The sequence below is a fragment of the Lagopus leucura genome, unplaced genomic scaffold, assembly GCF_019238085.1.
Source record: "Lagopus leucura isolate 7727_CA_CO unplaced genomic scaffold, USGS_WTPT01 Super-Scaffold_100001, whole genome shotgun sequence".
Lineage (NCBI taxonomy): Eukaryota > Metazoa > Chordata > Aves > Galliformes > Phasianidae > Lagopus > Lagopus leucura.
The window spans coordinates 64,547,492-64,570,197 of record NW_024962262.1 but is presented as its reverse complement, the minus strand read 5'-3'; the positions used below and the strand labels follow the sequence as shown (position 1 = coordinate 64,570,197).

Below are 22,706 nucleotides of genomic sequence, written 5' to 3'. Positions count from 1 at the left end.
CCCCTCAGCATTTCTACATATATTAAAGATTAAACCAAATACAGAGATGTAGGGAGAAGGATTGTTTTATGATGATAGACAAAATAATGTTACCTATGTGAAAAGCAGTCTACTAACTGTCTACGCTCTGAAACAAATATTTGCATAGAAAATACAATCTCAAGTTTGTCAGCAGTGACATCACTTAACATTGTTGCGTCCTTTTTTCTTCGCAAGACCTGTATAGACAATGACATTTCAACTGGCTCATAGGATAATATATAAAAGGAGATAAATGCCATCTGGAGCTGACTTCTTGAAAGTCATCTTGTCTGGTTGTGTTTCAGTTTTCACCTTACTTTGTTTTCCACTCAGCTGTCTCCACTTTTTCTGTAGCACTGCCACCAGTATGCAGATCCAAGATTCAAAGTCAACTGAGGGTACCAAAGCCTGGTCTGTGAGAAGAAAGTCTTGGATGTGTAATGCTTTCAAAAGTCTGATAGGTTGAACTGAAAAAGCAAAGCTACTAAGAATGTGGCATGATTGGTCATTTTTACCTTTATGATCATATTCCTAAGATTTTGAGAATTTGTTTGAGTATTGGGAAGGAAAAAAAAAAACAAGATGAAGTGTTCTTGAGTTATTCCAGAACAGGGTAGCATCTGCATTCTACTAAAAGAATCTGTGGGACTTCAGTGACAAGTTTCTTAAAACTTAATACCGGTGTGAATAAACTGAATGCCCCTGACACTTGAATAGATACATCTGTGAGCAAGAAACTCTATTACTCCCAGAAAGGCAATAGATCATCTGGAGTTTTGCTGAGTCCACATAAGCAAACAGAAATAACCTCTAAGAGAAAAGTGGCATTGTTCTTAAATTCATTTTGTTCAACTTATTTGTTCCAGAGTTGGTTTGCTCAGGTTTTTTAGACTTATGAATTCAGTTGGCTTACAATTTAGTGGATTAGGTTGTTAACTGTAATCCAGTGCTAATGATTCCACTGCAGAAAATTAGAGGATGACAGCACTGACATTTCTCAAAGAGACCTTTAGCCTCGGATACTGAAAGCAAGTCAATTATTTAAACTAAGCAGAAGAACCTGAAGTAGAATATCTGAAAGACCATTCCTTACTGCTCAGACAGTTATGTTTTTCCATTGTCATTTATTTTTCTTATTCTTGCTTTTATTTTGGACTCAAGTGAAAGTAAATTTTACTGCTTTGTTTGTATTTAGTCTGCTAAACTGTATTCCTTTGTTATGCAAATGAAACAGTTATCATGCTATAGTGCAACCCAAGGGGACAAAATCCTTAAATAGTTTACAGCAAAGCATTCTAAGTGGAGAGCAATTTCATGCACTAACATGAATTATATTCACAGCTTAATATGGAAACACTCCCTAGAATTCTTATTCTTTTGCATCCATGGGAGAAGCAGGAGGAGCCATGTACTAAGGGAGCTACGAGTAAGCCTGATTTTGTGAGAGAAAACAGAAATGTCTATTTTTGTACTTATTCCTTTAGGAAATTAAGACAAATGTGTTGTTTTTTTCTTAAAGGTAAGATTTTCAGAAGAGAATTTAGAGAGTTTTGGTCTCTGTTTCATCAACAAAAGAAGCTAGTGCTCTGTGCCCTGCAAGTCCAATCTTTATTTCCTGTTAGTCTGCAGATAAATTAGCAAACTGATTATTGTTCTCATCCAGAGCCTATTGCAACAAATGAATGTCTTTCCTTTCCCCTCAATAGGCATCTTATCAGGCTTCATGTCCTTTAAAACAAACAACTGAACAGAAATTAATAAAGCTGATGGACTAGCAGAGTGCCAGCACAAAGGAATTTGACCTTAGTTGTCATTTTTTGTTTGCATTATTATTCTCATGATGTCCTTGTTTAGTTTTCTCCCGGTGTTTTCGATGGAATTTTTTTACAGACTGTTCCATTGCTATTGCAGGCATTGGTATTTCACTGTTGTTTAGCTTCTGATCACCTCCTATACAGACAGCTTTGGAAGCTTTCCCCTCACAGCCTTGTCAGTCACACTCTTAACTGAAAGAACCATTGAGTCTGCTAAATCCTTGATCTCCTTGATGTTGTCACCAACTTTGCCTATTTTATAAAAGTATTTTTTGCCTTTTCTGTTTCTCTGAGTTTCAACTTGGACCACACGTTTTGTTGTATAAACTAACAAAGGAATTGACAGCGGACAATGATTTTTTTCTTTCTGGATAAGAATCGGTGGCAAGAGGGGCAAATTGTGACGATTGTGGTCAAATTCCTGGCCAAAGCAGAAGGAAATGGCAATACAGACTTAGAAATGTACTATTCTTATATTTCCTCAAATATGGGTGGTGAGAAATCATTATTGAAAGGTGATATTAAACCCATAGATCTAAGGGTAAAGTTTTTAAGACATCCCTGGTACCTACAAAGGGAAATGGAAGGGAAGCAAGGAACTTGTGAAAAGGAAATGTGCAGCATGTTCACCTTGTTTAGCATTCAGTATGCATCACATCTTTACCATTACCCAAAATTTAATTGTACTGTGCTACATTCCCTGACAAATTTTAAAATGCAGAGTTCTTTATCTTCCACTAAATATTATATGCCCCTGCACACTATAATAATAGCTCCTGCAAATGATAAGAAATAGTAGGTCCTGGAATTACCATTTTAGCTGACATGTCTGTACATTCATCCTTTGTACAAAAGACATAATCAGTTATGTAGCTGATATGTATCAGCTAAGAACACCAGTGCCCTGTGGCAATGAATTGATACAGGTCCACTTTTTTTTTCTAAGTATTATTTTTATCTCTTTAAAATGTGTTTTGTATCTTTGAGGCTCCATTTGTTCACCTGACTTAATATATGGTTAAAGCAGATTTATTGGAATTACTCCAAATGCCATGCTTGCAAAACCCATTTCCCACTTTCTGTATTTCCTCTTATTACTATCTTGTTTTCTTTTTTTTCTTTTTCATGTTCTTTAGTATTATTTATATACTTCTTTATTTTTCAATTCAAGTAAAATTAGACCTCGGTCTAATTTTTCATTTCTTTTTTATTTCTTTTTTATTTCTTTTTTAGTTGTACTCCACAACAACACAACTTACGATTTCTGTGGTTTGTTTTATTGCTGTTTGTTTGTTTTGTTTGTTTAGAAAAAAAAAATAGAGATGCTGCTGTTTATTGTTAATAATGGTGGAGAATTCAGTAATTTCCATCAGTCATAGTGTTTAGAACGTGGCTGAGACTGATACTTCACCTATGTTAGTTAACTATTAATAATCTCTATTGCTTTGTTATGAGCTATATACTCTAACTGATTATGAAAGGATGGGGTTTTTTGTAATGGCTGAACTATAACTCTCATAAGTGTGGATTTACTCCAAAGGATGGAAAGGAATTCATAAAACCATAAAATGGCTTGGCTTGGAAGTGACCTTCAAGATATAATACCAACCCTTCTATTATGGGCAGTGCTGCTACCCACCAGATCAGGCTGCCCGAGGTCCAGTCTGGCCTTGAATGCCTTCAAGGATGAGGCATCCACACCTTCTTTGTGCAACCTGTTTCAATACCTCACCACCCTCAAAGTAAATCATTTCTTTGTAATATCTAAACTAAGTATCTGTTAGTTTTAAACCATTCCTTCAGTCCTGTCACTGTCAGATCATGTAAGAAGTCCCCCCCCTGCTTATAAGCTCCTTTTAAGTATTGGAAAACTTCAGTGAGAATGGAGCCATCTCTTCTGCAGACTGAAGAAGCCCAGCTCCCTCAGCTTTTCTTCACAGGAGCAGTGCTTGAACCCCCCGATCATCTGCATGGCCCTCCTATGGACCTATCCAATAGCTCCATGTCATTCTTGGTGACCACACCAACAATCTCCAGTGAAGAGTGTGTACAACAGAGTTAAAGATGGGCATAACATTAATGCCTATTTTTTTTGGTTCTACTAATCTTTCAGGTGCTGGAGTTTATTCACATCTTCATTAAGCAGTTGGTCTTGATTTTAAATACTTAATTTCTTCAAAGCCACAGGTAGTTCAGAACCCAGTAGTATTAACAGTGTTCTTTGTATTGGCTGATATTTGGGACACATATATATTGAATCTTTATGCTATCACATTGCTGATAATTCATACCATCTGAAATTATCCAATTATTCTTCCTTGACTAACCAAAGTAAATTTTCCACCTTGCTCTTCAGACCCTTTTCCTGATGGTTAATTAATGCACTGAAGAAAAACTGAGTGCATCTCCCTAGCACAAGCTCCTAGTGTTCAAGATTAAACAATATTTTCTTTGAGTATATTTTTTCAATCTATTTTGTTTTATCCAGGACATTCTTGCAGCAAAACTTTGCCTCCCTGTCATGATTCCTGAAAGCTTCCTGTGTAGAGACTTTACCTATGGATAGTAAAAATACTGCTTTATTGTCATTTTCATCTTTTTTTTTCAATCAATTCTAATACAAATTTGGCAAGTACATCTTCCAAAGTACATAGGTTCTTATTGGACCATAAAACACCTGTTAAAGAAATCTAGATTTGCATTTACACATGAATGCAGAAATCTTTCTCTAAGTACTCATATTACATAGAGGGCTTCATTTCTGTTCTTGTCCAAGAATGATTGAAATGCAGCTGCTTAGTACTTTGTTATTTTTATGTGGTTTCACTTTCTGAATGTATATTTTTTCGTGTAATGTCTGTCTGTGGAGGGGCAACACTTAGCTAGCCATAAATATTAAAGGTAACTGAATATTATTACATTTTGTGTGGTGTCATCAGCAGTTTGCTACATGTATGACATGGTTAGCTTAGACTGTGTCAAGTGAACTAGTCATATTAAATTTGCTAGAATACTGTCACTACTTGATATTTGGGGCTACTAAAATTAGTAAGATAAATAAGCTGCTCTTGTTCAGGTCATTTCGAGTAAGTTGTCGTACATGAGACAACCAGATTTGAACACAGAGTTTTCTTTAAAATATTTAAGCATTTCAAGTAATTGAGACAAACTATTGCAGGCATTGGATAACAGATAACAGGACTTCATTTTAGATCAAAGGTATGCATAGTCGAGAAAGAACTATATGAATTACTCCAATAAATCAAAATGCCGTATAAACATATTAAAAATCCATAAAAACAACGTGTCATGGTAATGCCACGTTTGAAAATATGTATTTTCTTAAACACTTAGTATTTTTAACCTGTAGATAAAATAAGGTTGTACAGTATGTAATTCAGTAAAGTATGAAAAGTTAGAGATCCATGGCTGTTTTAAAACACAGAATTTTTGATGGTCTATTTTAATAGTGAAGAACTATTTTATGGCTTATTTGTATACTGTCTTGCACACATACCTCACTGCAAAGGCAGAATGGAATAGATTAAGTAATGCTACAAGCTGTTGTTTTCTTTAATCAGTAATGCATTTCAAACATCTATTTGTTTGCATTTTGAATAGGAAGGTTAACAAGTTCTCTGTGGTTTACCTGTGCATAACTAATGAATGTATTAATATCGGTTGAACTTTGTTTTTGTTAATTGCAATACAAGGCAGCTCTCTCTAGAGTTTACTTGAGGACAAGCTTAATAATAATAAAGAATAATAAAAACTTAGTTTACTTTCTCATGATTATGTTGAGAGAACCTGTTTCTGATTTTTAATGTTTTACTTTAATTTTCTTCCTGTTAATTGTTGACATACCTCTTCTAATCTGATTTCTAGGAATCATTTGTAGTGCTAGGATGTTAAAAAAAAAAAATCAATATGAACAGTGAAGTGGACTGAAGGGCCTGAAGCATCTCCCATGTGAGGAAAGGCTGAGTAACCTGGATCTGTTCAGACTGGACAAAAGAAGACTGAGGGGGGGGTCTGATGAATGTTATAAATATCCAAAGGGAAGTGGGAGGCAAATCACAGAATCACAGAATTGTAGGGGTTGGAAGGGACCTCCAGAGATCATCGAGTCCAACCCCCCTGCCAAAGCAGGTTCCCTACAGCAGGTCGCACAGGTAGGCATCCAGGCAGGTCTTGAACATCTCCAGAGTAGGAGACTCCACCACCTCCCTGGGCAGCCTGTTCCAGTGCTCCGTCACCTCACTGTAAAGAAGTTCTTGCGCACATTTGTGTGGAACTTCCTATGCTGCAGTTTCCAGCCGTTTCCCCTTGTCCTGTCTCCACTCACCACTGAAGAGTCCGTCCTCGCCACTCTGCCCCCCACACCTCAGATATTTATAAACCTGAATCAGGTCCCCTCTCAGTCTTCTTTTCTCAAGGCTGAACAGACCCAGCTCACTCAGCCTTTCTTCATAGGAGAGATGCACCAGGCCCTTCACCATCTTTGTGGCCCTCCACTGGACTCTTTCCAAGAGATTCTTTTTTGTACTGGGGAGCCCAGAACTGTACACAGTTGAGATGAGTCAAATGAGAAATGGATGAGGCCAGGTTCTTTTCAGTGGTGTGTAGTGATAGGACAAGGAGAAATAGCCTAAAGCTTGTATGTAGGAAATTCTGTACAAACATGCAGAAGAAGTTCTTTACAGTAAGAGTGACAAAGCACTGGAATAGGTTGCCCAGAGAGGCTATGGAGTTGCCTTCTGTTATATTCAAGACCCATCTGCATGCCTATCCGTGCAACCTACTGTAGGGGTCCTGTTTTAGCAGGAAAGTTGAACTCAATGATCTCTTGATGTCCCTTCCAATCCCTGTGATTCTGTGTAAACTGTCTGAATGGCCATGCCCAGAGAAGGTGGTGACTGATGTCGTGAACTCTTGTTGGAGGCCCCCTTAGTGGAGTACCTCTAAGGTCTATGCAAGATCTGATCCTAGATTAGCATTTAACATCTTCCTTAGTGTTTTGATGGAAGAGACAGAACATACCCTCTACATGTTTGCAGATGACACAACTGGGAGGAGTGGCTGTTATGCCATAGGATCATTCAGTCATCCAGAGGCACCTGAACACCAGAAAGGGACTTACAGGAACCGTTCTCTGTTTCTGTGACCAAATATGTGACTGTTTCTCTATTAACTTCTTAAAATGTTCTCTACTACTCATTTCTCTCAGAATCAAAAGTTGTTTTTTTTTAACTATACCATAGTTAAAAGCTATGTTATTATCTTTCTAATGCATACATAGTGCAGAGAGAGGCTGGAATTCTTTTGAACTTTTCTTTTCAAAACTATCCATCTGGAAAAATATCCATAGTTAACTCTTGATATTTCTTTTCATATCCATGTAATGGATGGGATCTATTTTTTGCAGGATCATTTCAATGTATGCTACTTTTTTTTTTTCTTAAATTTCATTTACTAGAGATGGTTACATAAAATGATTATCAAGTTAGTATTTTAGAATGTATTGCCATGCCATTTCAACTTTGAAAAACTGTAAATGTGAACATGTTTTTTGGAAGATGATCTGGACTGAAATTTTTCAGCTAATTGGGAAAGCAGGACTGAAACGAAGGCTGCCAAACAGATTTTGATCTTAAGATTCGATGATGATTATTGTGTCAAATAAAATCACTTCTAGGGGCTTTGAGCTGACAAGAATTAGGCTTTCTATTTAGAAATAGCAGCTAGGTGGAAAGGAATTATTACTAAAGGTGAGCTAAGTTCCTTCTACAAAGAAAATAGGCTTCAAGAACCCTGATATTTTGAAATGTCATCTCACATACAAGCTAGTTCAATGTTCATTGATGCATGTAATGTACAAGACTGTTTTGAATTTATCTGTTAGTTAAATAGCAGAAATATAAAGATATGCTTCCTTAAAAGACGTTATGGTCTACTTCATTGGTTTCATTCAGTGAGTTGAAAATAGAATTATGAAACCATTTCTATGAACAAATTTGAGAACAGGTGTAACTATGTTAGGAAAATAAGATAGATCTCCCTAAGCCTTGGATAACTTATTTGGAATGTAAAATAGACTCTTATATGAGTGATTCCAAAAAGATGAATTACAAGCCAAAACAGGTGTATTTTCAACTAATCAATCAACTAATGATTATTTAAAAGCCTTTTGAACTGGAAGAAAGCATCACAAATATTGTGCTGTTTAAGAGTTACATTTGGAATAGGGTCAGAATTGCATAGGAGCATGCAAAATCTTATGTATATCCACTTGTGCCATGGTGTTTCATACACACATAGTGAGATCTCCTCGCTCCCAAACTTAGTGTTCTGGTGCACGTAAGCCTGTCTAAAATGTCCAGAATTGCTCTTTGATGAATTTGTCTGCTAAGAATTTTTACCTTTTGAAATTTATCTGAAAAAAAGAGTTAAGGTAGTAATGGCAGAACTACCACAAAATGTCCCATTCCATTTGAAGTTTCCTCAGTGAAGTTAGGATTTTCTCTGAAAGGTTTTTATATCAAACACTTACTGAGTTCTGCTGAACTGAGTGAATGTTTCCTGAACTCACTGAATTTGGCTCTGGAATTTCATAATATCTATTTTTTGTTAAATTATATAACATTATATATATATATATACATATATATATATATAATATAAACATATATATATAAAACTAGATCTCTGTTTTCTTCCAAGTTCTGTAGATATTCCTTAATGATCGTTAAGTATTACTCTGCATTTTCATATTATCTTCAGTTATATTTCCTTTTGTATTACAGTGTTTCTGCAGCAGGACTATTTCAATCCCACTAATTCCTTACTGTGGGGAACTTATTCAATTTCAGATTTCTGAAGGAATCTGAAACCTGAATAGTAAACAGTAATTACAATATACAAGATACAGTGATTTTTTACAACTAATATTATGGTATTAGATTATCAAGATAAGAAACAGTAGGCAATCTACCCTTTCTCTATCTTATATGGATGCTATCCAGATTTGGTTATCACTTCTTCTGACTTAAATATCACTTTGCTGGACAATGACTGTCATCTTTTTTTTATTTCTGTTTTTAGTAGTTCTATGTGTGTTAAAATACACTGATACAGCAATAGGTTTTTTCAGATATTTCGAGTCTATCTCATAGTATCTTTGTGTGATGTGAGTACTGTTTCAGATCTAGGTTTTAGGGAAGGAAAAACGATGTGTTACATAGGTGTTTATTTAGTTTTACTGCCACTTAACATGAGATGATGCAATTAGAACTGTAAGTGCTGCCAGGGAAGCTTTCCAGTCTAGAAACTGGGGCTTATTTCTCTTGAACAGCAGCAAATCGCTATTCTGCTGGGCCACAAACCTCAACCCTCAGAGGCTGCAGTTTTAAATGAAATCTGCACTAACAGTTTAATAGTATCCTTTGTGAGTCCTAATTGATTTCATGTAATGCCATCAGTGCATTTTATAGTCTTATTAAATTGAGTTTTCTACAGTAATTAAGAGTACGAAAACCAGTGCCTTTAGAACTCAATTATTTTCATCATCAGGTTTAATTGCATTTCAATGTCTTAGAAAGCCAAGATTGTATCTTAACAAATTATATCTGAGTAATTAATATGCTTTATGTGACATGGCAATGTTGACTGTGTTGGAATCTCAAAAAATGAAATGTTTTGGGATCCAAGGAAAAACATAATTCACAGAATCATAGACTGTGAAGTGTAAAGAGGACCTGATGAGAACAATAACCTCTTTCCTTCTTCTGTTAGAATAAGAGACCATTTCTGTCTGTCTGGTTTGGATTTTAGGATTTCTTCATTCTCTGACTTCTCTATTTAATGGGAATACTGGAATTATTAAATCCTACCTCCCATGTTTTCTTGGAACATTACTCAAATCATACAGAAAATTAGACTGTAATCATTCTGTGAGTTCAAATAATTTAGTTTTGGGGAATTAAAGTATTTGAAGTTCAGACTAAGGGCTATTAAATATATATATATATATGTTGTTTGAACATTACTCTGTTCCTACAAGTCATCTTTAATGATAGTTTGTGTGTTGAGTGTGACAGTTGTGTGCTATTTTTATTCCCTTTTCTTTAACTTAGTAATTTTTAACATTTCCTCACTGGAAAATGATTTGTTTTACTTAAAAATTTATTAATGGGTAAGAAATCCCAAGTAAACATGAACTGCTTACAATAACATAAAACATAACCTTAAATGAGTTTTTAAAGGAATTCAGATGATTTGTTCAGTTTCAAAAGGCCAATGATGGGTTTTCCTCTGTGATATCATAGGTCGTCTGCACTGATATCAGCAGATGCTTGTTTGAAAAGAAGTTATTTAAAGTACATATGTGATTTTGTGCTCTGGTGTGCAATATTTCCTTTGCTGTTTGAAACCGTTCTCAGTGTGATAAATAATAGTGCAGAAGATATGGTGGATTAATATCCAATGTTGATAATGTTGATCTGAAACATCGTGGATACATATAACTTTCCTCCTTTCTTCCTTCTTTCTCATTAAATATCAGTGGTGCTTTGATAAAGAAAATTAAAAAACAAACAGTCTAAATTCAAATATATGCTTTTCAGTTGCTTTAGTGTCTTCAATATCAAAGAGATGAGTTCAAAGGAAAACGCTATTTATTTAAATTATTTTTGTTAGACTCCCAAAGAGAAAGTTTTTAAGAAAACTGTGATAAGAATAGGAACAAGCCAGCCAATGAACAATATTAAAATAAATAGTCCATCTGCTTTTCTGAAATAGTTTCTGTTTATTGCTACATTCATTTTCTTAAGTACATAAACACCAGAAGTGTGTTATTATAATGTATTTTCAAGTTCTGCAGTTTTACAATAGAAAAACAGAAAAACGTTCTGGGAAAAAAAAAAACAAACAAACAAAAAAAAAACCCAAGAAACAGAACAATTGCATCTTGCTTAGCAGAACATCTAAGTAGTTTTCTAGGTTTTCCTTCCTACATCCCAGTAGATCACTGGATCACAATGTCAAAACATAAACGTGAGTGAATAAATGTGTACAGAAAGTACCCAGGCAGTGGTGGAAATCTTTTTCAGATGGCTGAATCAGCGCAATGGTGCCTGAGCTTTTTCCTCAGGCCCCAAGAAGGGCATTTTTTTCTTGTTCATTCAAAAATCTTTCCTTCAGTGATACAAAATCTTTCCTCCTCTTCAGTTCTCCAACTCAGCTGTCTTCATGGAAGTATTGTCAGGGATAAAGATCAGACAGAGATGTCTAGAAGGCTACTTTTGTCTTTTTAGAAGTTGATTTTTCATCAGGCTTGTCCCTTAGTCTTTACACGAAAGGACAAAAGCACAAAAAAATAGAAAAAACCTGAGAGACAATCTTTCAAGTTCAAAATTCTGTAGCATTACATCAAAGCTTTCCTGGTTCCTTACCCAGAACAGTGAGAACCAAGAGCCTCTGGTTAACAGTCAGCTACATCTGAACTCTGTTCTCTGGAGAAATTCAGATGCTGGTTTTGTAGCTCTGTCCTTAGGTGCACTTTGCAGCTTTCTTGTCTTTGCTACACAGAAGTCATTTCAAAGATGGAGTTATATACAGATAATATTATAAGAAGTCATTCTGTTAGCTTGGAATAACTATTTCAGATCATGAATTAGAGAATGGTTTTCAGAGTGTTCTGGAAAGAGTTTTCAGAGGCATTCCAGAGTTAATTTGATAATCAATCATGTATTAACATATAATAACTTTAATTGTCACTATAAAATATAAATTGCTATGTTCTGGAAGGAAATTTCTCTAAGCAGAAGTCCAAAAATAACTTCATAGGGTTTATTTTGAATTTGTGTTTTAAAATGCTATCAAAGATGAGTTATTTTTAGGATTTCATGTTACATTTCTGAATTGAAAATTGGTAGTCATTTTCTCTTCATATCTGTGACATCTCTTACTGCTTCCACTCTGCCAGAGGTTAAATTATCTTACCTCTTTATGATTGCTTCATTATCAGTTCAAGTTAAAGCAGTTGAAGAAAAGTTAGTAGTAAGAGCTTAACTGTATTTTGTAAGAAAAATTAAATCTTACCATAAAGTTTTGCAGTTGCTTATTTGTCAGAAAGAAGCAGAAGTGCTACGATCCTCATGGAAGAAGTGTAAACTGTTTCCATCATTAGTAGGCAGACGTATGTAACTCAAATTGTCCTCTGATAGCTGGCCCCCAAAAAAGAAAATTGAGGTAGCAGGGGTTTTTTATTTTGTTTTGTTTTGTTTTTAATTTTACTGTGTAGAATAGTAATGTCAAAAAGGAGAAAATACAGTTCTACACCAAGGCACATGAAGAGCAGAAGTAAACCTTTTACTGATGTTTTGCCAGCCAGTAGTCCAGGTTGTTTTATTTTACAACACAGTGCAATAACAGTAGATCACCACAGCCTGCAGATGGAAGTGTGATTTAGTGATCTGTTGAAGGTTGAATGATGCTGTATTTCTCCACTCTATCACCCTTAAAGAAACACCTGCAGAACATACATTTCTGTTAGTCCTTTATAAATATTTCCGTGTTCACTCTTCTTCAAGATGTTTCTGTATGTGTTCTCTACAGTACATAGTCTAGTGTATATTGGGCATAATGCACTGCACTTAACAGTTTCCTTTTAACTGAGCATCTGAAAACATTAAGCACTGACTCTTGACACATATGTTATAAGGTAAATAAGCGTTACAAACTCAGATAGACAGATCTTCAAAGAATGTGAATGATTAATTTCAAGTATTGTAGGACTTCTTTATGTTAAGGGTGACAGAGTACTGGAATGGGCTGCCCAAACTAGAGGTTATGGAGTCTCCTTCTCTGGAGATACTCTGAACCCACGAGGACACTCTCCTGCTCAACCTCCTGTAAGGAACCTGCTATGATTATGTGATTTTGTGTAACACAGTACAGATAATGTCAATTTTAATTAACTTAGTTAACTTTTAGTTAATTTAGTTAAAAATACAGTAACTTGCTTACAGACTTAAATATCATACAGACTGCAGATAACTTCATTTTTAACTTCTTTATCTTCTCAAGCACTTGTAAACAGCTGTATTTCAAAGTACAAGCTCTAAAAGTTCTTCCTGTTCTACCAGTTTCTTGCAGTGGAGGCTGCTATTTTTTTCAATCTTTGCTAACCTTTTTCTGTGAATACAGAGGTTCACACTTGCACATTTTGTGCGACTTACTTCATCTGAGATGCTTTCACTTTATTCCTGTTTGAAACTTTCAGCCAATACATTTGAAAAGAGCACCATGATTTCTGTTTAACAAAATGCGTGATAATCAGAATTGGTCAGTTCTCTATCACTGATGTCACTTGGTCTTAAAAATTGGTCCCCAGACTAGACTGTGAACTATCTCATCTGTCTTTAATTGTGTAAATTTTAAGCTTCATAATATGTAAGTTAGTCATGTAACCTAGCAACGTAGTCAAGAGAAAAAAAAATTGACCTTGAATCTAGTTCAACAAATCTGTAGAGAGAGAGAGAGGGAGGAGGAGGAATTAAATTCCAGAAATGCGTGCCTCTGTGTTTTGCAGGGGGAGTGTTGTTGCCTGTCTTCTGAATGTGTAGATCAAAATAAGATGAATTCCACCATCAGTATTTCTCCCAGGGATATGATATTTTTGTATTGCAGTAGAACAGAGAAAAGAAGGATCATCTGGTTAAAAATCATTATTCCTTGAACATCTTACAGTATTGCAGCAGTATTTTGTAGTCTTTCTACCGTTGAGTCTCTCTGCTTCTTGTTCTATTCTTACAGTTAGCAATCACTACAAAATTAAGCATATTTTGATGTTACAAAGTAACAAGAAAACAGCTTTATTTTGCTTTTGTGAATAATTTCCTGTTCAATATATGTATTTAAGTCTCTGCTATAATTTTATGTGGCACCTTACCACATGCTGGATTTTACATTCATCTTTATTCTTTATTTTTAGACCTTTTCTGTATTCTAAACTCATAATTTTGAAGTAATTAGAATGCCAAATAGAATGAAGCTTATTGATACACTGTAAAGTTATGATGTAGGTGAATGCTAGGCTTAGCAAAATGTAAAAAGCAAAGTACTAAATATTTTCTGGTGAGTGTATTAGGAAGTTTGTAGATAAGCAGAAGACTTTTGTAGTCTGAGAGTAAGATGGGCTGTAAGATTTCTGTGTATCGTAGAAGTACTAGTGGATTATTCATAATTAAAACCTCCTTCTTTACTCAGATCAGTAAATTGCTGTATTTTGTAATGTAGTCTGTAAGTTTCTTTAAAAAAATAAATCCTGATTTTGAGTAATACTTCTAATAATTCTTCCTTTCTATCTAATTTTTTGTATCTGTGCTTGTGTTCTTATGTACGGAGGAACTTCAAGTCCTGAGATACTCTCCCCTACTCCCCACTCCTCCTATTTTTTTTCCCTAAACTCCTCACTGTGTATTTGCAGGATATTGTTACTAGAGTTAGACTTGCTGATGTCTATAAGATGGATCAGAAGGAAGGTCCAAGGAACTACAGGCCTGTTAGCCTGACCTCAGTACTGGGGAAGATCATATAGCAGATCATTTGACTATGGTAATGCAGTACCTCTGTGGCAGCCAAAGGAACAGACCCAGCCAGCATAGGTTTATGAAAGACAAGTCCTGCTTGACCAACCTCATCTCTTTCTATGACTCGGTGACCTGCCTGGTGGATGAGTGAATGGCTGTTGACATATTCTACCTAGACTTCAGCAAAGCCTTTGACTCTACCTCTCACAATATTCTTCTGGAGAAGCTGGCAGTGTGTGGCTTAGATGAGTGTACTCTTTGCTGGGTAAAGAACCGGCTGAATGGCCGGGCCCAGAGAATGGTGGTGAATGGAGTTAAATCCAGCTGACAAATGGTCATGAGTGGTGTTCCCCAGGGGTTGGTGCTAGAGCTTGTCCTCTTCAATATCTTTATTGATGACCTGAACAAGGGGGTTGAGTGCACCCTGAGTAAGCTTGCAGATGACACCAAGTTGGGAGAAAAGGTTGATCTGCCTGAGGGTAGGAAAGCCCTACAGAGGGATCTGGATAGGCTGGATAGCTGGACTGAGGCCAATGGGATGAAGTTCAACAAGACCAATTGCCAACTCCTGCCTTTTGGTCACAATAATAACCATGCAATGCTACAGACTTTGGGCAGAGTGGCAGGAAAGCTGCATGGAAGTAAAGGACTCAGGGGGTACTGTTTGATACTTGGTTGAACATGAGCTAGCAGTGTGCCCAGGTGGCCAAGAATGTCGATGGCATCGTGGTTTGTATCAGAAATAGTGTAGTCAGCAGAAGCGGGGAGGTGATTGTTCCTTCACACTCAGTAGTGGTGAGGCCATACCCTGAGTGCAGTGTTCAGTTTTGGGCCTCTCACTACAAGAAAGACATTGAGGCCCTGTTGCACATCCAGAGAAGGGCAATGAAGCTGTGAGGGATCTGGAGCATAGGTCTTACGGGGAGTGGTTTAGGGAACTGGGTTTGTTTCCTCTGTAGAAGAGGATGCTCAGGGAGAATTTATCACTCTCTTCTCCACATCTTCTCCCAGGTAACATCGATAGGATGAGAGGTAATATTTTTAAGTTGCACCAGGTGAGGTTCAGATTGGATATTAGGAAAAAAATATTCTCAGAAAGAGTGGTGAGATATTGGAACAGGCTGCCCATGTAGACGGTGGAGTCACTGTCCCTGGAGGTGTTCAAGAAACGTGGAGAAGTGGCACTGAGGGACATGGGTCAGTGGGCATGGTGGGGATGGGCTGATGATTGGACTAGACGATCTTGGAGGTTTTTTCCAACCTGAATGACTATAATTCTGATTCTATTGCTTGGTGGCTTGTAAGTTACAACGTGCCTTTAATGTTTTGAAGAACTTGAATGTGAACAAGCTGTTTTGCCTGATTTTGCAAAGGCTTTATGTGCTGATATTATCTATTACATGCTTCAAATTGAAATAGAATAGCAGTATAAAGCATATCTTAGAATAGAACTGGAAGAACTGTGAAGAACTGGATAAAACATTTTTGGTTTATGTACATTAAACAAATGGGATGCTATTTTTGAACTAAACATTATTACAGTCAACATATTCCAGGCAAAAGGTTTTGTGGATCTCATTGTATTTTTTTCTTTTCTGTGTTTATTCTGATTTAATGTGTTTTGGTGTAGATAGCTATGATATCTATGAAATTATGTTTTTAGTTTAATAAAAGATCAGACTTTTTTAATAGCAGTTGTTACGAATGTGAACAGTGGCTTAAGCACAAACCTGCTTTATATACATGGAAAATAAATTTGAGCAAGAGATGTCTTCCACTATTCTGAAGCTGTATTTCTTTCTCATCTTAAGAGACCCCTGGGGATGTATTCTAATACATGCTATGTTGTACCAGGCTGGAAGACAGTTCTTACATAGACAATTCTTATAGTTGGTGACAGGTGAATCTGAGATCAAAGTCCAGTCAGTGTCTTAAGTTTTAAACTATCTCTGAATGACTTTGTAGCTTGAAGAGAGATGGGACATTCAATAGCTTTTTCAGTTTTTGAATAAAATAAAATCAAAGAATAAATTACTTTTCTTATGTTTGAGAAGAATTACTAAGATCATGAAGGATGAAAAATATGGCAGAAATGAGGTAGCTATTGTGACATTGTCTCTTAGTGTGGTTTGCTTGTCTAAATGAAATGAAGTGATTGTCCTCTTCTGCACTTCGACCAACTGAATTTTTCTGTTCTTACATTTTCTGTTGCATCTTACATATATGTTTGTTAGGAAAACATGTTCTTAGAGATAACTGGCAAATCTCGTCTCGTTTTTCAAGTTATTTTCTAACATTAGCTAATACAGTAGCTTTTAGTATGATAGTATTAGTTCTTGGAGTTTACTATCTCTGCAGGACCAAAAACACAATTTCAAATAGAGATTAAAACTTAAGAACTTCTCAGTCCCATCTGATAAAGTTATGATGAATTGCCACCTTATAAATTTTATATCTGATGAACTTGTATCTTAGTGTCTACCTAGACAACTGTAACTGCATTACAAATCCATCTAGAAATACCCAGATCACCATATATGTCTGGACTAAATATTGGTGTGTATCAAATTGCATTCATTCCACATGAAGTAGCGTAAATTATCATGTAGTTTTACTAAGTGTTGTTTGGGCTTCAAAAAGTACTCAGTCATCATACTGTACAAATATACATGTAATACTGTGGCGACACAGCCGTGACAAACTCACAGTAATGAACAGTGTATTATACTTTTTCTCTTCTCTAAATCCTTATTTAGATCAAGTTTAATGTAAAATCTTCGTGTGTCCATGTAGGATGCCTACCTTCCACAGTAATGCTGATACAACACAAATACACGAAAAGATTTGACAGCACCAGAATTGCTGGGGCTTTTTGATTACTTGCCCAGTTTACATCTTAGATTCTCACCAAAGAGTGTTTGTCTTCACATTTAAAAACTCTCTTTTATCACATAATGATATTTTGCAATTCATATCTCATTCATATTTTTAAAAATTAGAAAACAGTAGCACCTTTTTAGTGTTATTAGGGCATAAGCTGTTGAATGTAATTTCCACAGACTTCAAGCCTTAAAAACTAATAATTAAATTCATCACACTGTTCAGAGGCCAGGAACTATTTTGTGCTTTCTAAAAATAAACAGGCTTCACTACAGTATTCCTAATGACAACTAAGAAAACAATCTTTTATAAAAACAGTAGGGTATTTTTTTTATATTGTGTATTTTTCAAGTATGATTTTTTCGAACAATGAAGTAGCTATTTCCTTGGCTTTTAGTTATTTCTTCTAAGAAGAAAAGATTTAAAAAGAAAACACGAACAGCCTCTACCTGCCAAAAGCACAGTATGAGTATATCACTGTAACTAACGTATCTGCAGACACTTATCTTGATTCATAAGTGAAATATGCACAGTGTGTCTTTGTTATATTTTTTATTTAATATTTGATGCTTGTTTTCTTCCTGCGTGTGCTGCATTTGACTTTTTGTATTGCACAGGGTTAGTGAACGTGAAGCTGCACTGGAATCAGCCCTACTGATGTTGCAGGAATTCTACCTGGATCTTGAAAAGTTCCTCGCATGGCTTACAGAAGCTGAAACAACTGCTAATGTCCTGCAGGATGCTACACGCAAAGAAAATACACTAGAAGATCCCCAGATGGTTCGGGAGCTCATGAAACAGTGGCAGGTAAGTCAGGTGCTTCAGTTCAGAGGCATGTCTGTTATCCAACGAGACTTTTTTTTCCCCAGTGTGCAGCTACTCAACAAAATCGAAATAGTACTGAAAAAAAAAATCTGACTGCTGCTAACCCTTAAGTGTTGCTTTGTTGGAGAGATCTAAGGTCAGTTACAGTGATTCTATCTGACATCTTTCAGCATATATTGAATTTGAAGTGGTGTCTTGAAGTACAGATCAGAAAGGAAACTTTGTTGAAGTGGGTGCTTAGTTTAGTGTTTTTATCTAATAAAAATGAATTATTCTGCCACGTTACAGTCTTGAACTGAGCAAATGACAGAGATGATAGTTTCTTAAGCATGTCTGATATTTATAGAGATTACATGAATAGTTTCAAGTTTATTCTGTGTAGCTTGACTGAATTAGTTTTCATCCATTACTTTCAAATGTGTTAAATGTTAATCAGGTGTTTCGCTGATCATTGTCACCATTTTCTGTGACAATAACAAAAAGAGATAACAATAAAAATTGCCATAGAGAGTGTCTGGACAATTTTCAGAGAGTTGTTCTGTGAGAACCAAAAATCTTAATAAAGAGAGTAAATGTTGTATTTGGTGTTCGAGAGAATTCAGAGGAGAAAGAAGAATAAATGATGAGATGGTGCTCTTCAGGATCTGTTGTTATACTTTCATTATACTGTCCTCATTATTATTGAGAGGAATGTGTGTATGTCTGCATGAGTTCTTAAATATCTTAAATATGAGGTTAACTGGCTGTTTTAGAGGGCAGGATCCTATCAAACAAATTAGATGATTTTTATGTTGACAATGCATTCCAAACCTGATATTCCAGTCAGTGAAGACTCTGTTTTTTGGTTTATTTCTGAAAAACATAATGTGAAAAATCATATTTATAAGTGGTTATATGCATACTAAATGGAAGTATTACTACCTTCTTTTGGCACTATTGTATTAACCCATGGTTTTAACTCTATGACTGAACTGCTGCTAAATTCTGTTATGCTAGAGTTTTGAACCTACAGTCGTGGTGTTGTACAGAAGCACGATCTGAGCCATTTTTAATAGTGAGCTTTCTTTATAATAGTTGTACTGTGAGCTTAGACATCTTAAGTCTCCATGGATTTCCGAATTCAGTTGGCATGAACCCAGAGAGCAGGTTTGTGTGTGGATAATAGTGCTCTACTGAGCAGTTAATCTTCAGTACAAGCTGTCTTTTTATATTTTGTAGATTAGGTTTGGTGGTATTAAAACAATGGAATTATCAGGTATTTGCCAAAGTTTTTTTGTTTTTGTTTTTCCCATGTGATCACTGAAAAATGGATTATTGGTCAAAAAAAGAGATTCCTAAAAATTTAGGTCAAAGTTTTGTTCTTGAATGTACTGGAGTTTTGTAAACTTGTTTATCCATCTAGTAACTAAAGTTCCATCTAATAACTTTTTTTTGTAAATTTCCATATAGGTAACATCTGCATCCATAGACAAAAGGAAAAATAAATGTGTACAAGTCCTTCCCCTCAAAAATAAAAACATTAAAATAGTTACAATTCCATCATGTAAACAATTGCTTTGGACTGTAAGCTTTTTTTCTCTTTTATGCTCTTAAATTGAGATGTAAGATGAAAATTTTGTTTTTTTTATTTCCCTATTTTTGGTATGTAAGTATCAAGTCTTCTAAAGAAAGAAAGATGAAAACTACACTGCAGCTGCCATTTCATTTCTAAAAAGCTAGAATCTTTCTGTTCACTAACCTTGGCTGTACAAGAAAAAATATATATCTTTAAAGAAATATTAGTATGCTGAGGGGGAAAAAAAAAAAAAAAAAAAAAGGCAGCAGTTCTGCTGTCTTTTGTTTCTCAAAGATTCATATGTATGTGTCCAGCAGTAGCACAAAACATATGGGCTTTGGGTTAGAATTGGTAATTAAAGGAGCAAATATTTTGACAGTGGTGGTTTTTTAAATTCTTTGTATCTTCGTATTGATCTGCGTCTGTTAGATGGACCTGGTTTTCTTCCTGTGTTATCTGCCTATCTCGGTTTTTGTCAGCCTCTTTATGTCATTCTTAAGCCTCCTGAAGAAATCTCATAATTCACAAGCAGAAGTGGCTTTCAAATGCCCTTCTCCTGAATGGAGCCTGATTGCTATCTTTCTAATAGCTGGTAGAATTGTCTTGTTTCATTTTTTTTATGAAGCCAGAATAATCCAAGCCAGGATATTAAAGAGTGGGAATTTTTACTCGTGTATGTAGATAACTCATTGAATCAAGAAGAAAAGCAGAAAACTCAAAAATACGTTACAGGAGAATTAAGTAATTAGAGAGAAAGAATTTGGTCCAAAACAGCAGAGAGTATATTATAATGATCATTGCAAAAAGATCCTGGAAGGAAGATTTGCAGCCATACTGCTCTCTGTGCCATTGGAGATATGTCTGTAAATATACATGTTTATACGTATCTAAACAGGCCCAGAGAGCTGCCCAGTACGTGTCTTCCTTGTGCCCTACCCCAGTGCAGGAAAGGCTTGAACTGCTTTCAGCTACAGTTGCATTTTTCCAATTGACTCTTGGTTTTCCACTTGAAATCAGATATATATTTTTTTTTTCTCTCACCAGGTAGGCCAGGTCCAGATCATAGAAGTAAAAAACAGAAAAAGTAGTTTCTGATTAAAGATCACCATCTCCCAATCTTTTGAAAGAAAGTTTGACTATTTAGGCTTATGGAGTTTAAAGAAGTTACACTTAAGTGCGATAGATGCAGTTAGATTTGCAGTCTTGTTCTTTATGAAGCAGCGTGGACATGCAGACTGTGAAAATATGTGCGATGAGATGTTACAATTCTGTATTAATTTGCTATTTTTAGGCAATAGATGTAAATCAGTGCTTTGATGAACAATTTTACCTACAAATAATGAAAAAAACTAAATTTGTGAGCTCGGTAGTAGCTTTATCTCCTTGTCACTAAAGATATTTATTTGTCTTACCCTTGGTGATCTATCGGCTTTTTGCTTTACATTCTCATTGTTATTATGAAAATAATGTTTTGCTGCCCTGAAAGCACAGCAGGAATTGTTTATCTGGGAAAATCTCTCATTTCTGAGTGTTTCCTTTTCTTCACACATTAGAAACAAGTTGATCAAATGTCACTAATATTCATCTTCCCCTGGTGCTCAGCACTTCATTCATTAGCACAGGGAGAAGGTGAGGCTTACATAACCACATTTTAATTACATGATGATGTATATTATATCAAATGGTTGCACTATAAATACCTGGTTTGCTTATGTAAGCTTGTATTTCTATGCATCACCTGTCTGAATTGACTGCAATGTAGTAATTGAGGTGATTCACACTTTCAAAACACTTTCTGGGAGGATTTTCAAGGATAAAAACCAGTTTCTTCAAAGAGTTGAATGATTATGTGCTGATTTGTATTGTCTAATTTAAATGTATCATGTGTCCCTATCAGGCCATATTTGATATATAAATATGTGGGAGAGATGAAAATAATGAATTTTCCTTTTCATTTTCATATTTCTAAGAGATACAAATTCTCAACTGTGTTAATTACTCCTCCCGTTCATCTTTACAGAAATAATTCTATGTGACATTTTATACAGGTTATTAAATACTAAATGTAATTTTTACATCGTTGTGGATTTATCTTAGTATTTTATGAATGCAGTCACTTTATATTAAGCCTGTAGGTGAATTTACTTATGTATTTTATCACTGAAATTTGACAAAGAATACTGCACATAAACCTATTTTAACAGTAACTAGAGTGTGCTTCTATTCTGTTTACGGATTACCAGATATATCCGAAGTAATCTACAGTGTTGACTGATAAATATTAAAAGTATGACAACCTAAGATAAATGAGGCAGTCTTAATAGCTTTGGCTTGGAACGTGTATCAATTTTAATCTATGATCTAGATAGTTTTCCATCAGATTCAGGAGTTTTGGTGTTAATAATAAGAAAAATATGTAGTGCTGTAAGTTACACTTAAAAATGTGCAGTATGAACAGTAACAATATTTTTCCACAGTAGCTAAAACAAGGTACATGAACTTCAGGCAAAGCTTTATTGGTGTGTTTTGGTTTTTTTTTGCTTTCCTGTTTCTCTCAATACTTCAGAGGTGTTTGGCTATTCTTACTATTTCCAGGCAACTGTTTTCTCAACAGTACAAAGATGAAGTAGATACACATTCCTCACTCTACTCTTTTAAAAAGCAGAACAGATATTTTAAGAGAATAAAATTTTGCAACTCAATTTCATAACTTACTTATGATTGCTCATCACACTTAATTTTATTAGGTGGTGTACAGATTAGGTCATGACTAATAGAGAAAAGTATTTCTAACATTCTCACTCAGATCAGTTGACTTAATTAGTAATTATTTGATAGTAATTAGTTTTCTGGTGCTTCCAGTCTAGATTTTGAGATACTTCTTCGCTTTTGCTTGAAATCATGCTCTGAAAACTGAAAATCAAGCATGATCATCTTCCCTCATGTTTTGTTTTTTTTTTTTTTTTAAATCTAATACTCCATATTTACCTATTACACCAGCCAGATACCAATTCTGAAATA

The 22,706-nt window shown here is 35.3% G+C and overlaps 1 protein-coding gene across 12 annotated transcripts in view; it reads left to right on the top strand.

The window, feature by feature from the left end:
* Positions 1-22,706, top strand: part of DMD (dystrophin) — a 986,794-nt gene that overhangs the window by 729,521 nt on the left and 234,567 nt on the right. For all 12 annotated transcript variants that reach the window (XM_042866635.1, XM_042866641.1, XM_042866633.1 and 9 more), the window contains one exon: positions 17,923-18,112. In XM_042866635.1, the coding sequence (XP_042722569.1) occupies positions 17,923-18,112 (190 nt within the window). The remainder of the gene's footprint in view (positions 1-17,922; positions 18,113-22,706) is intronic.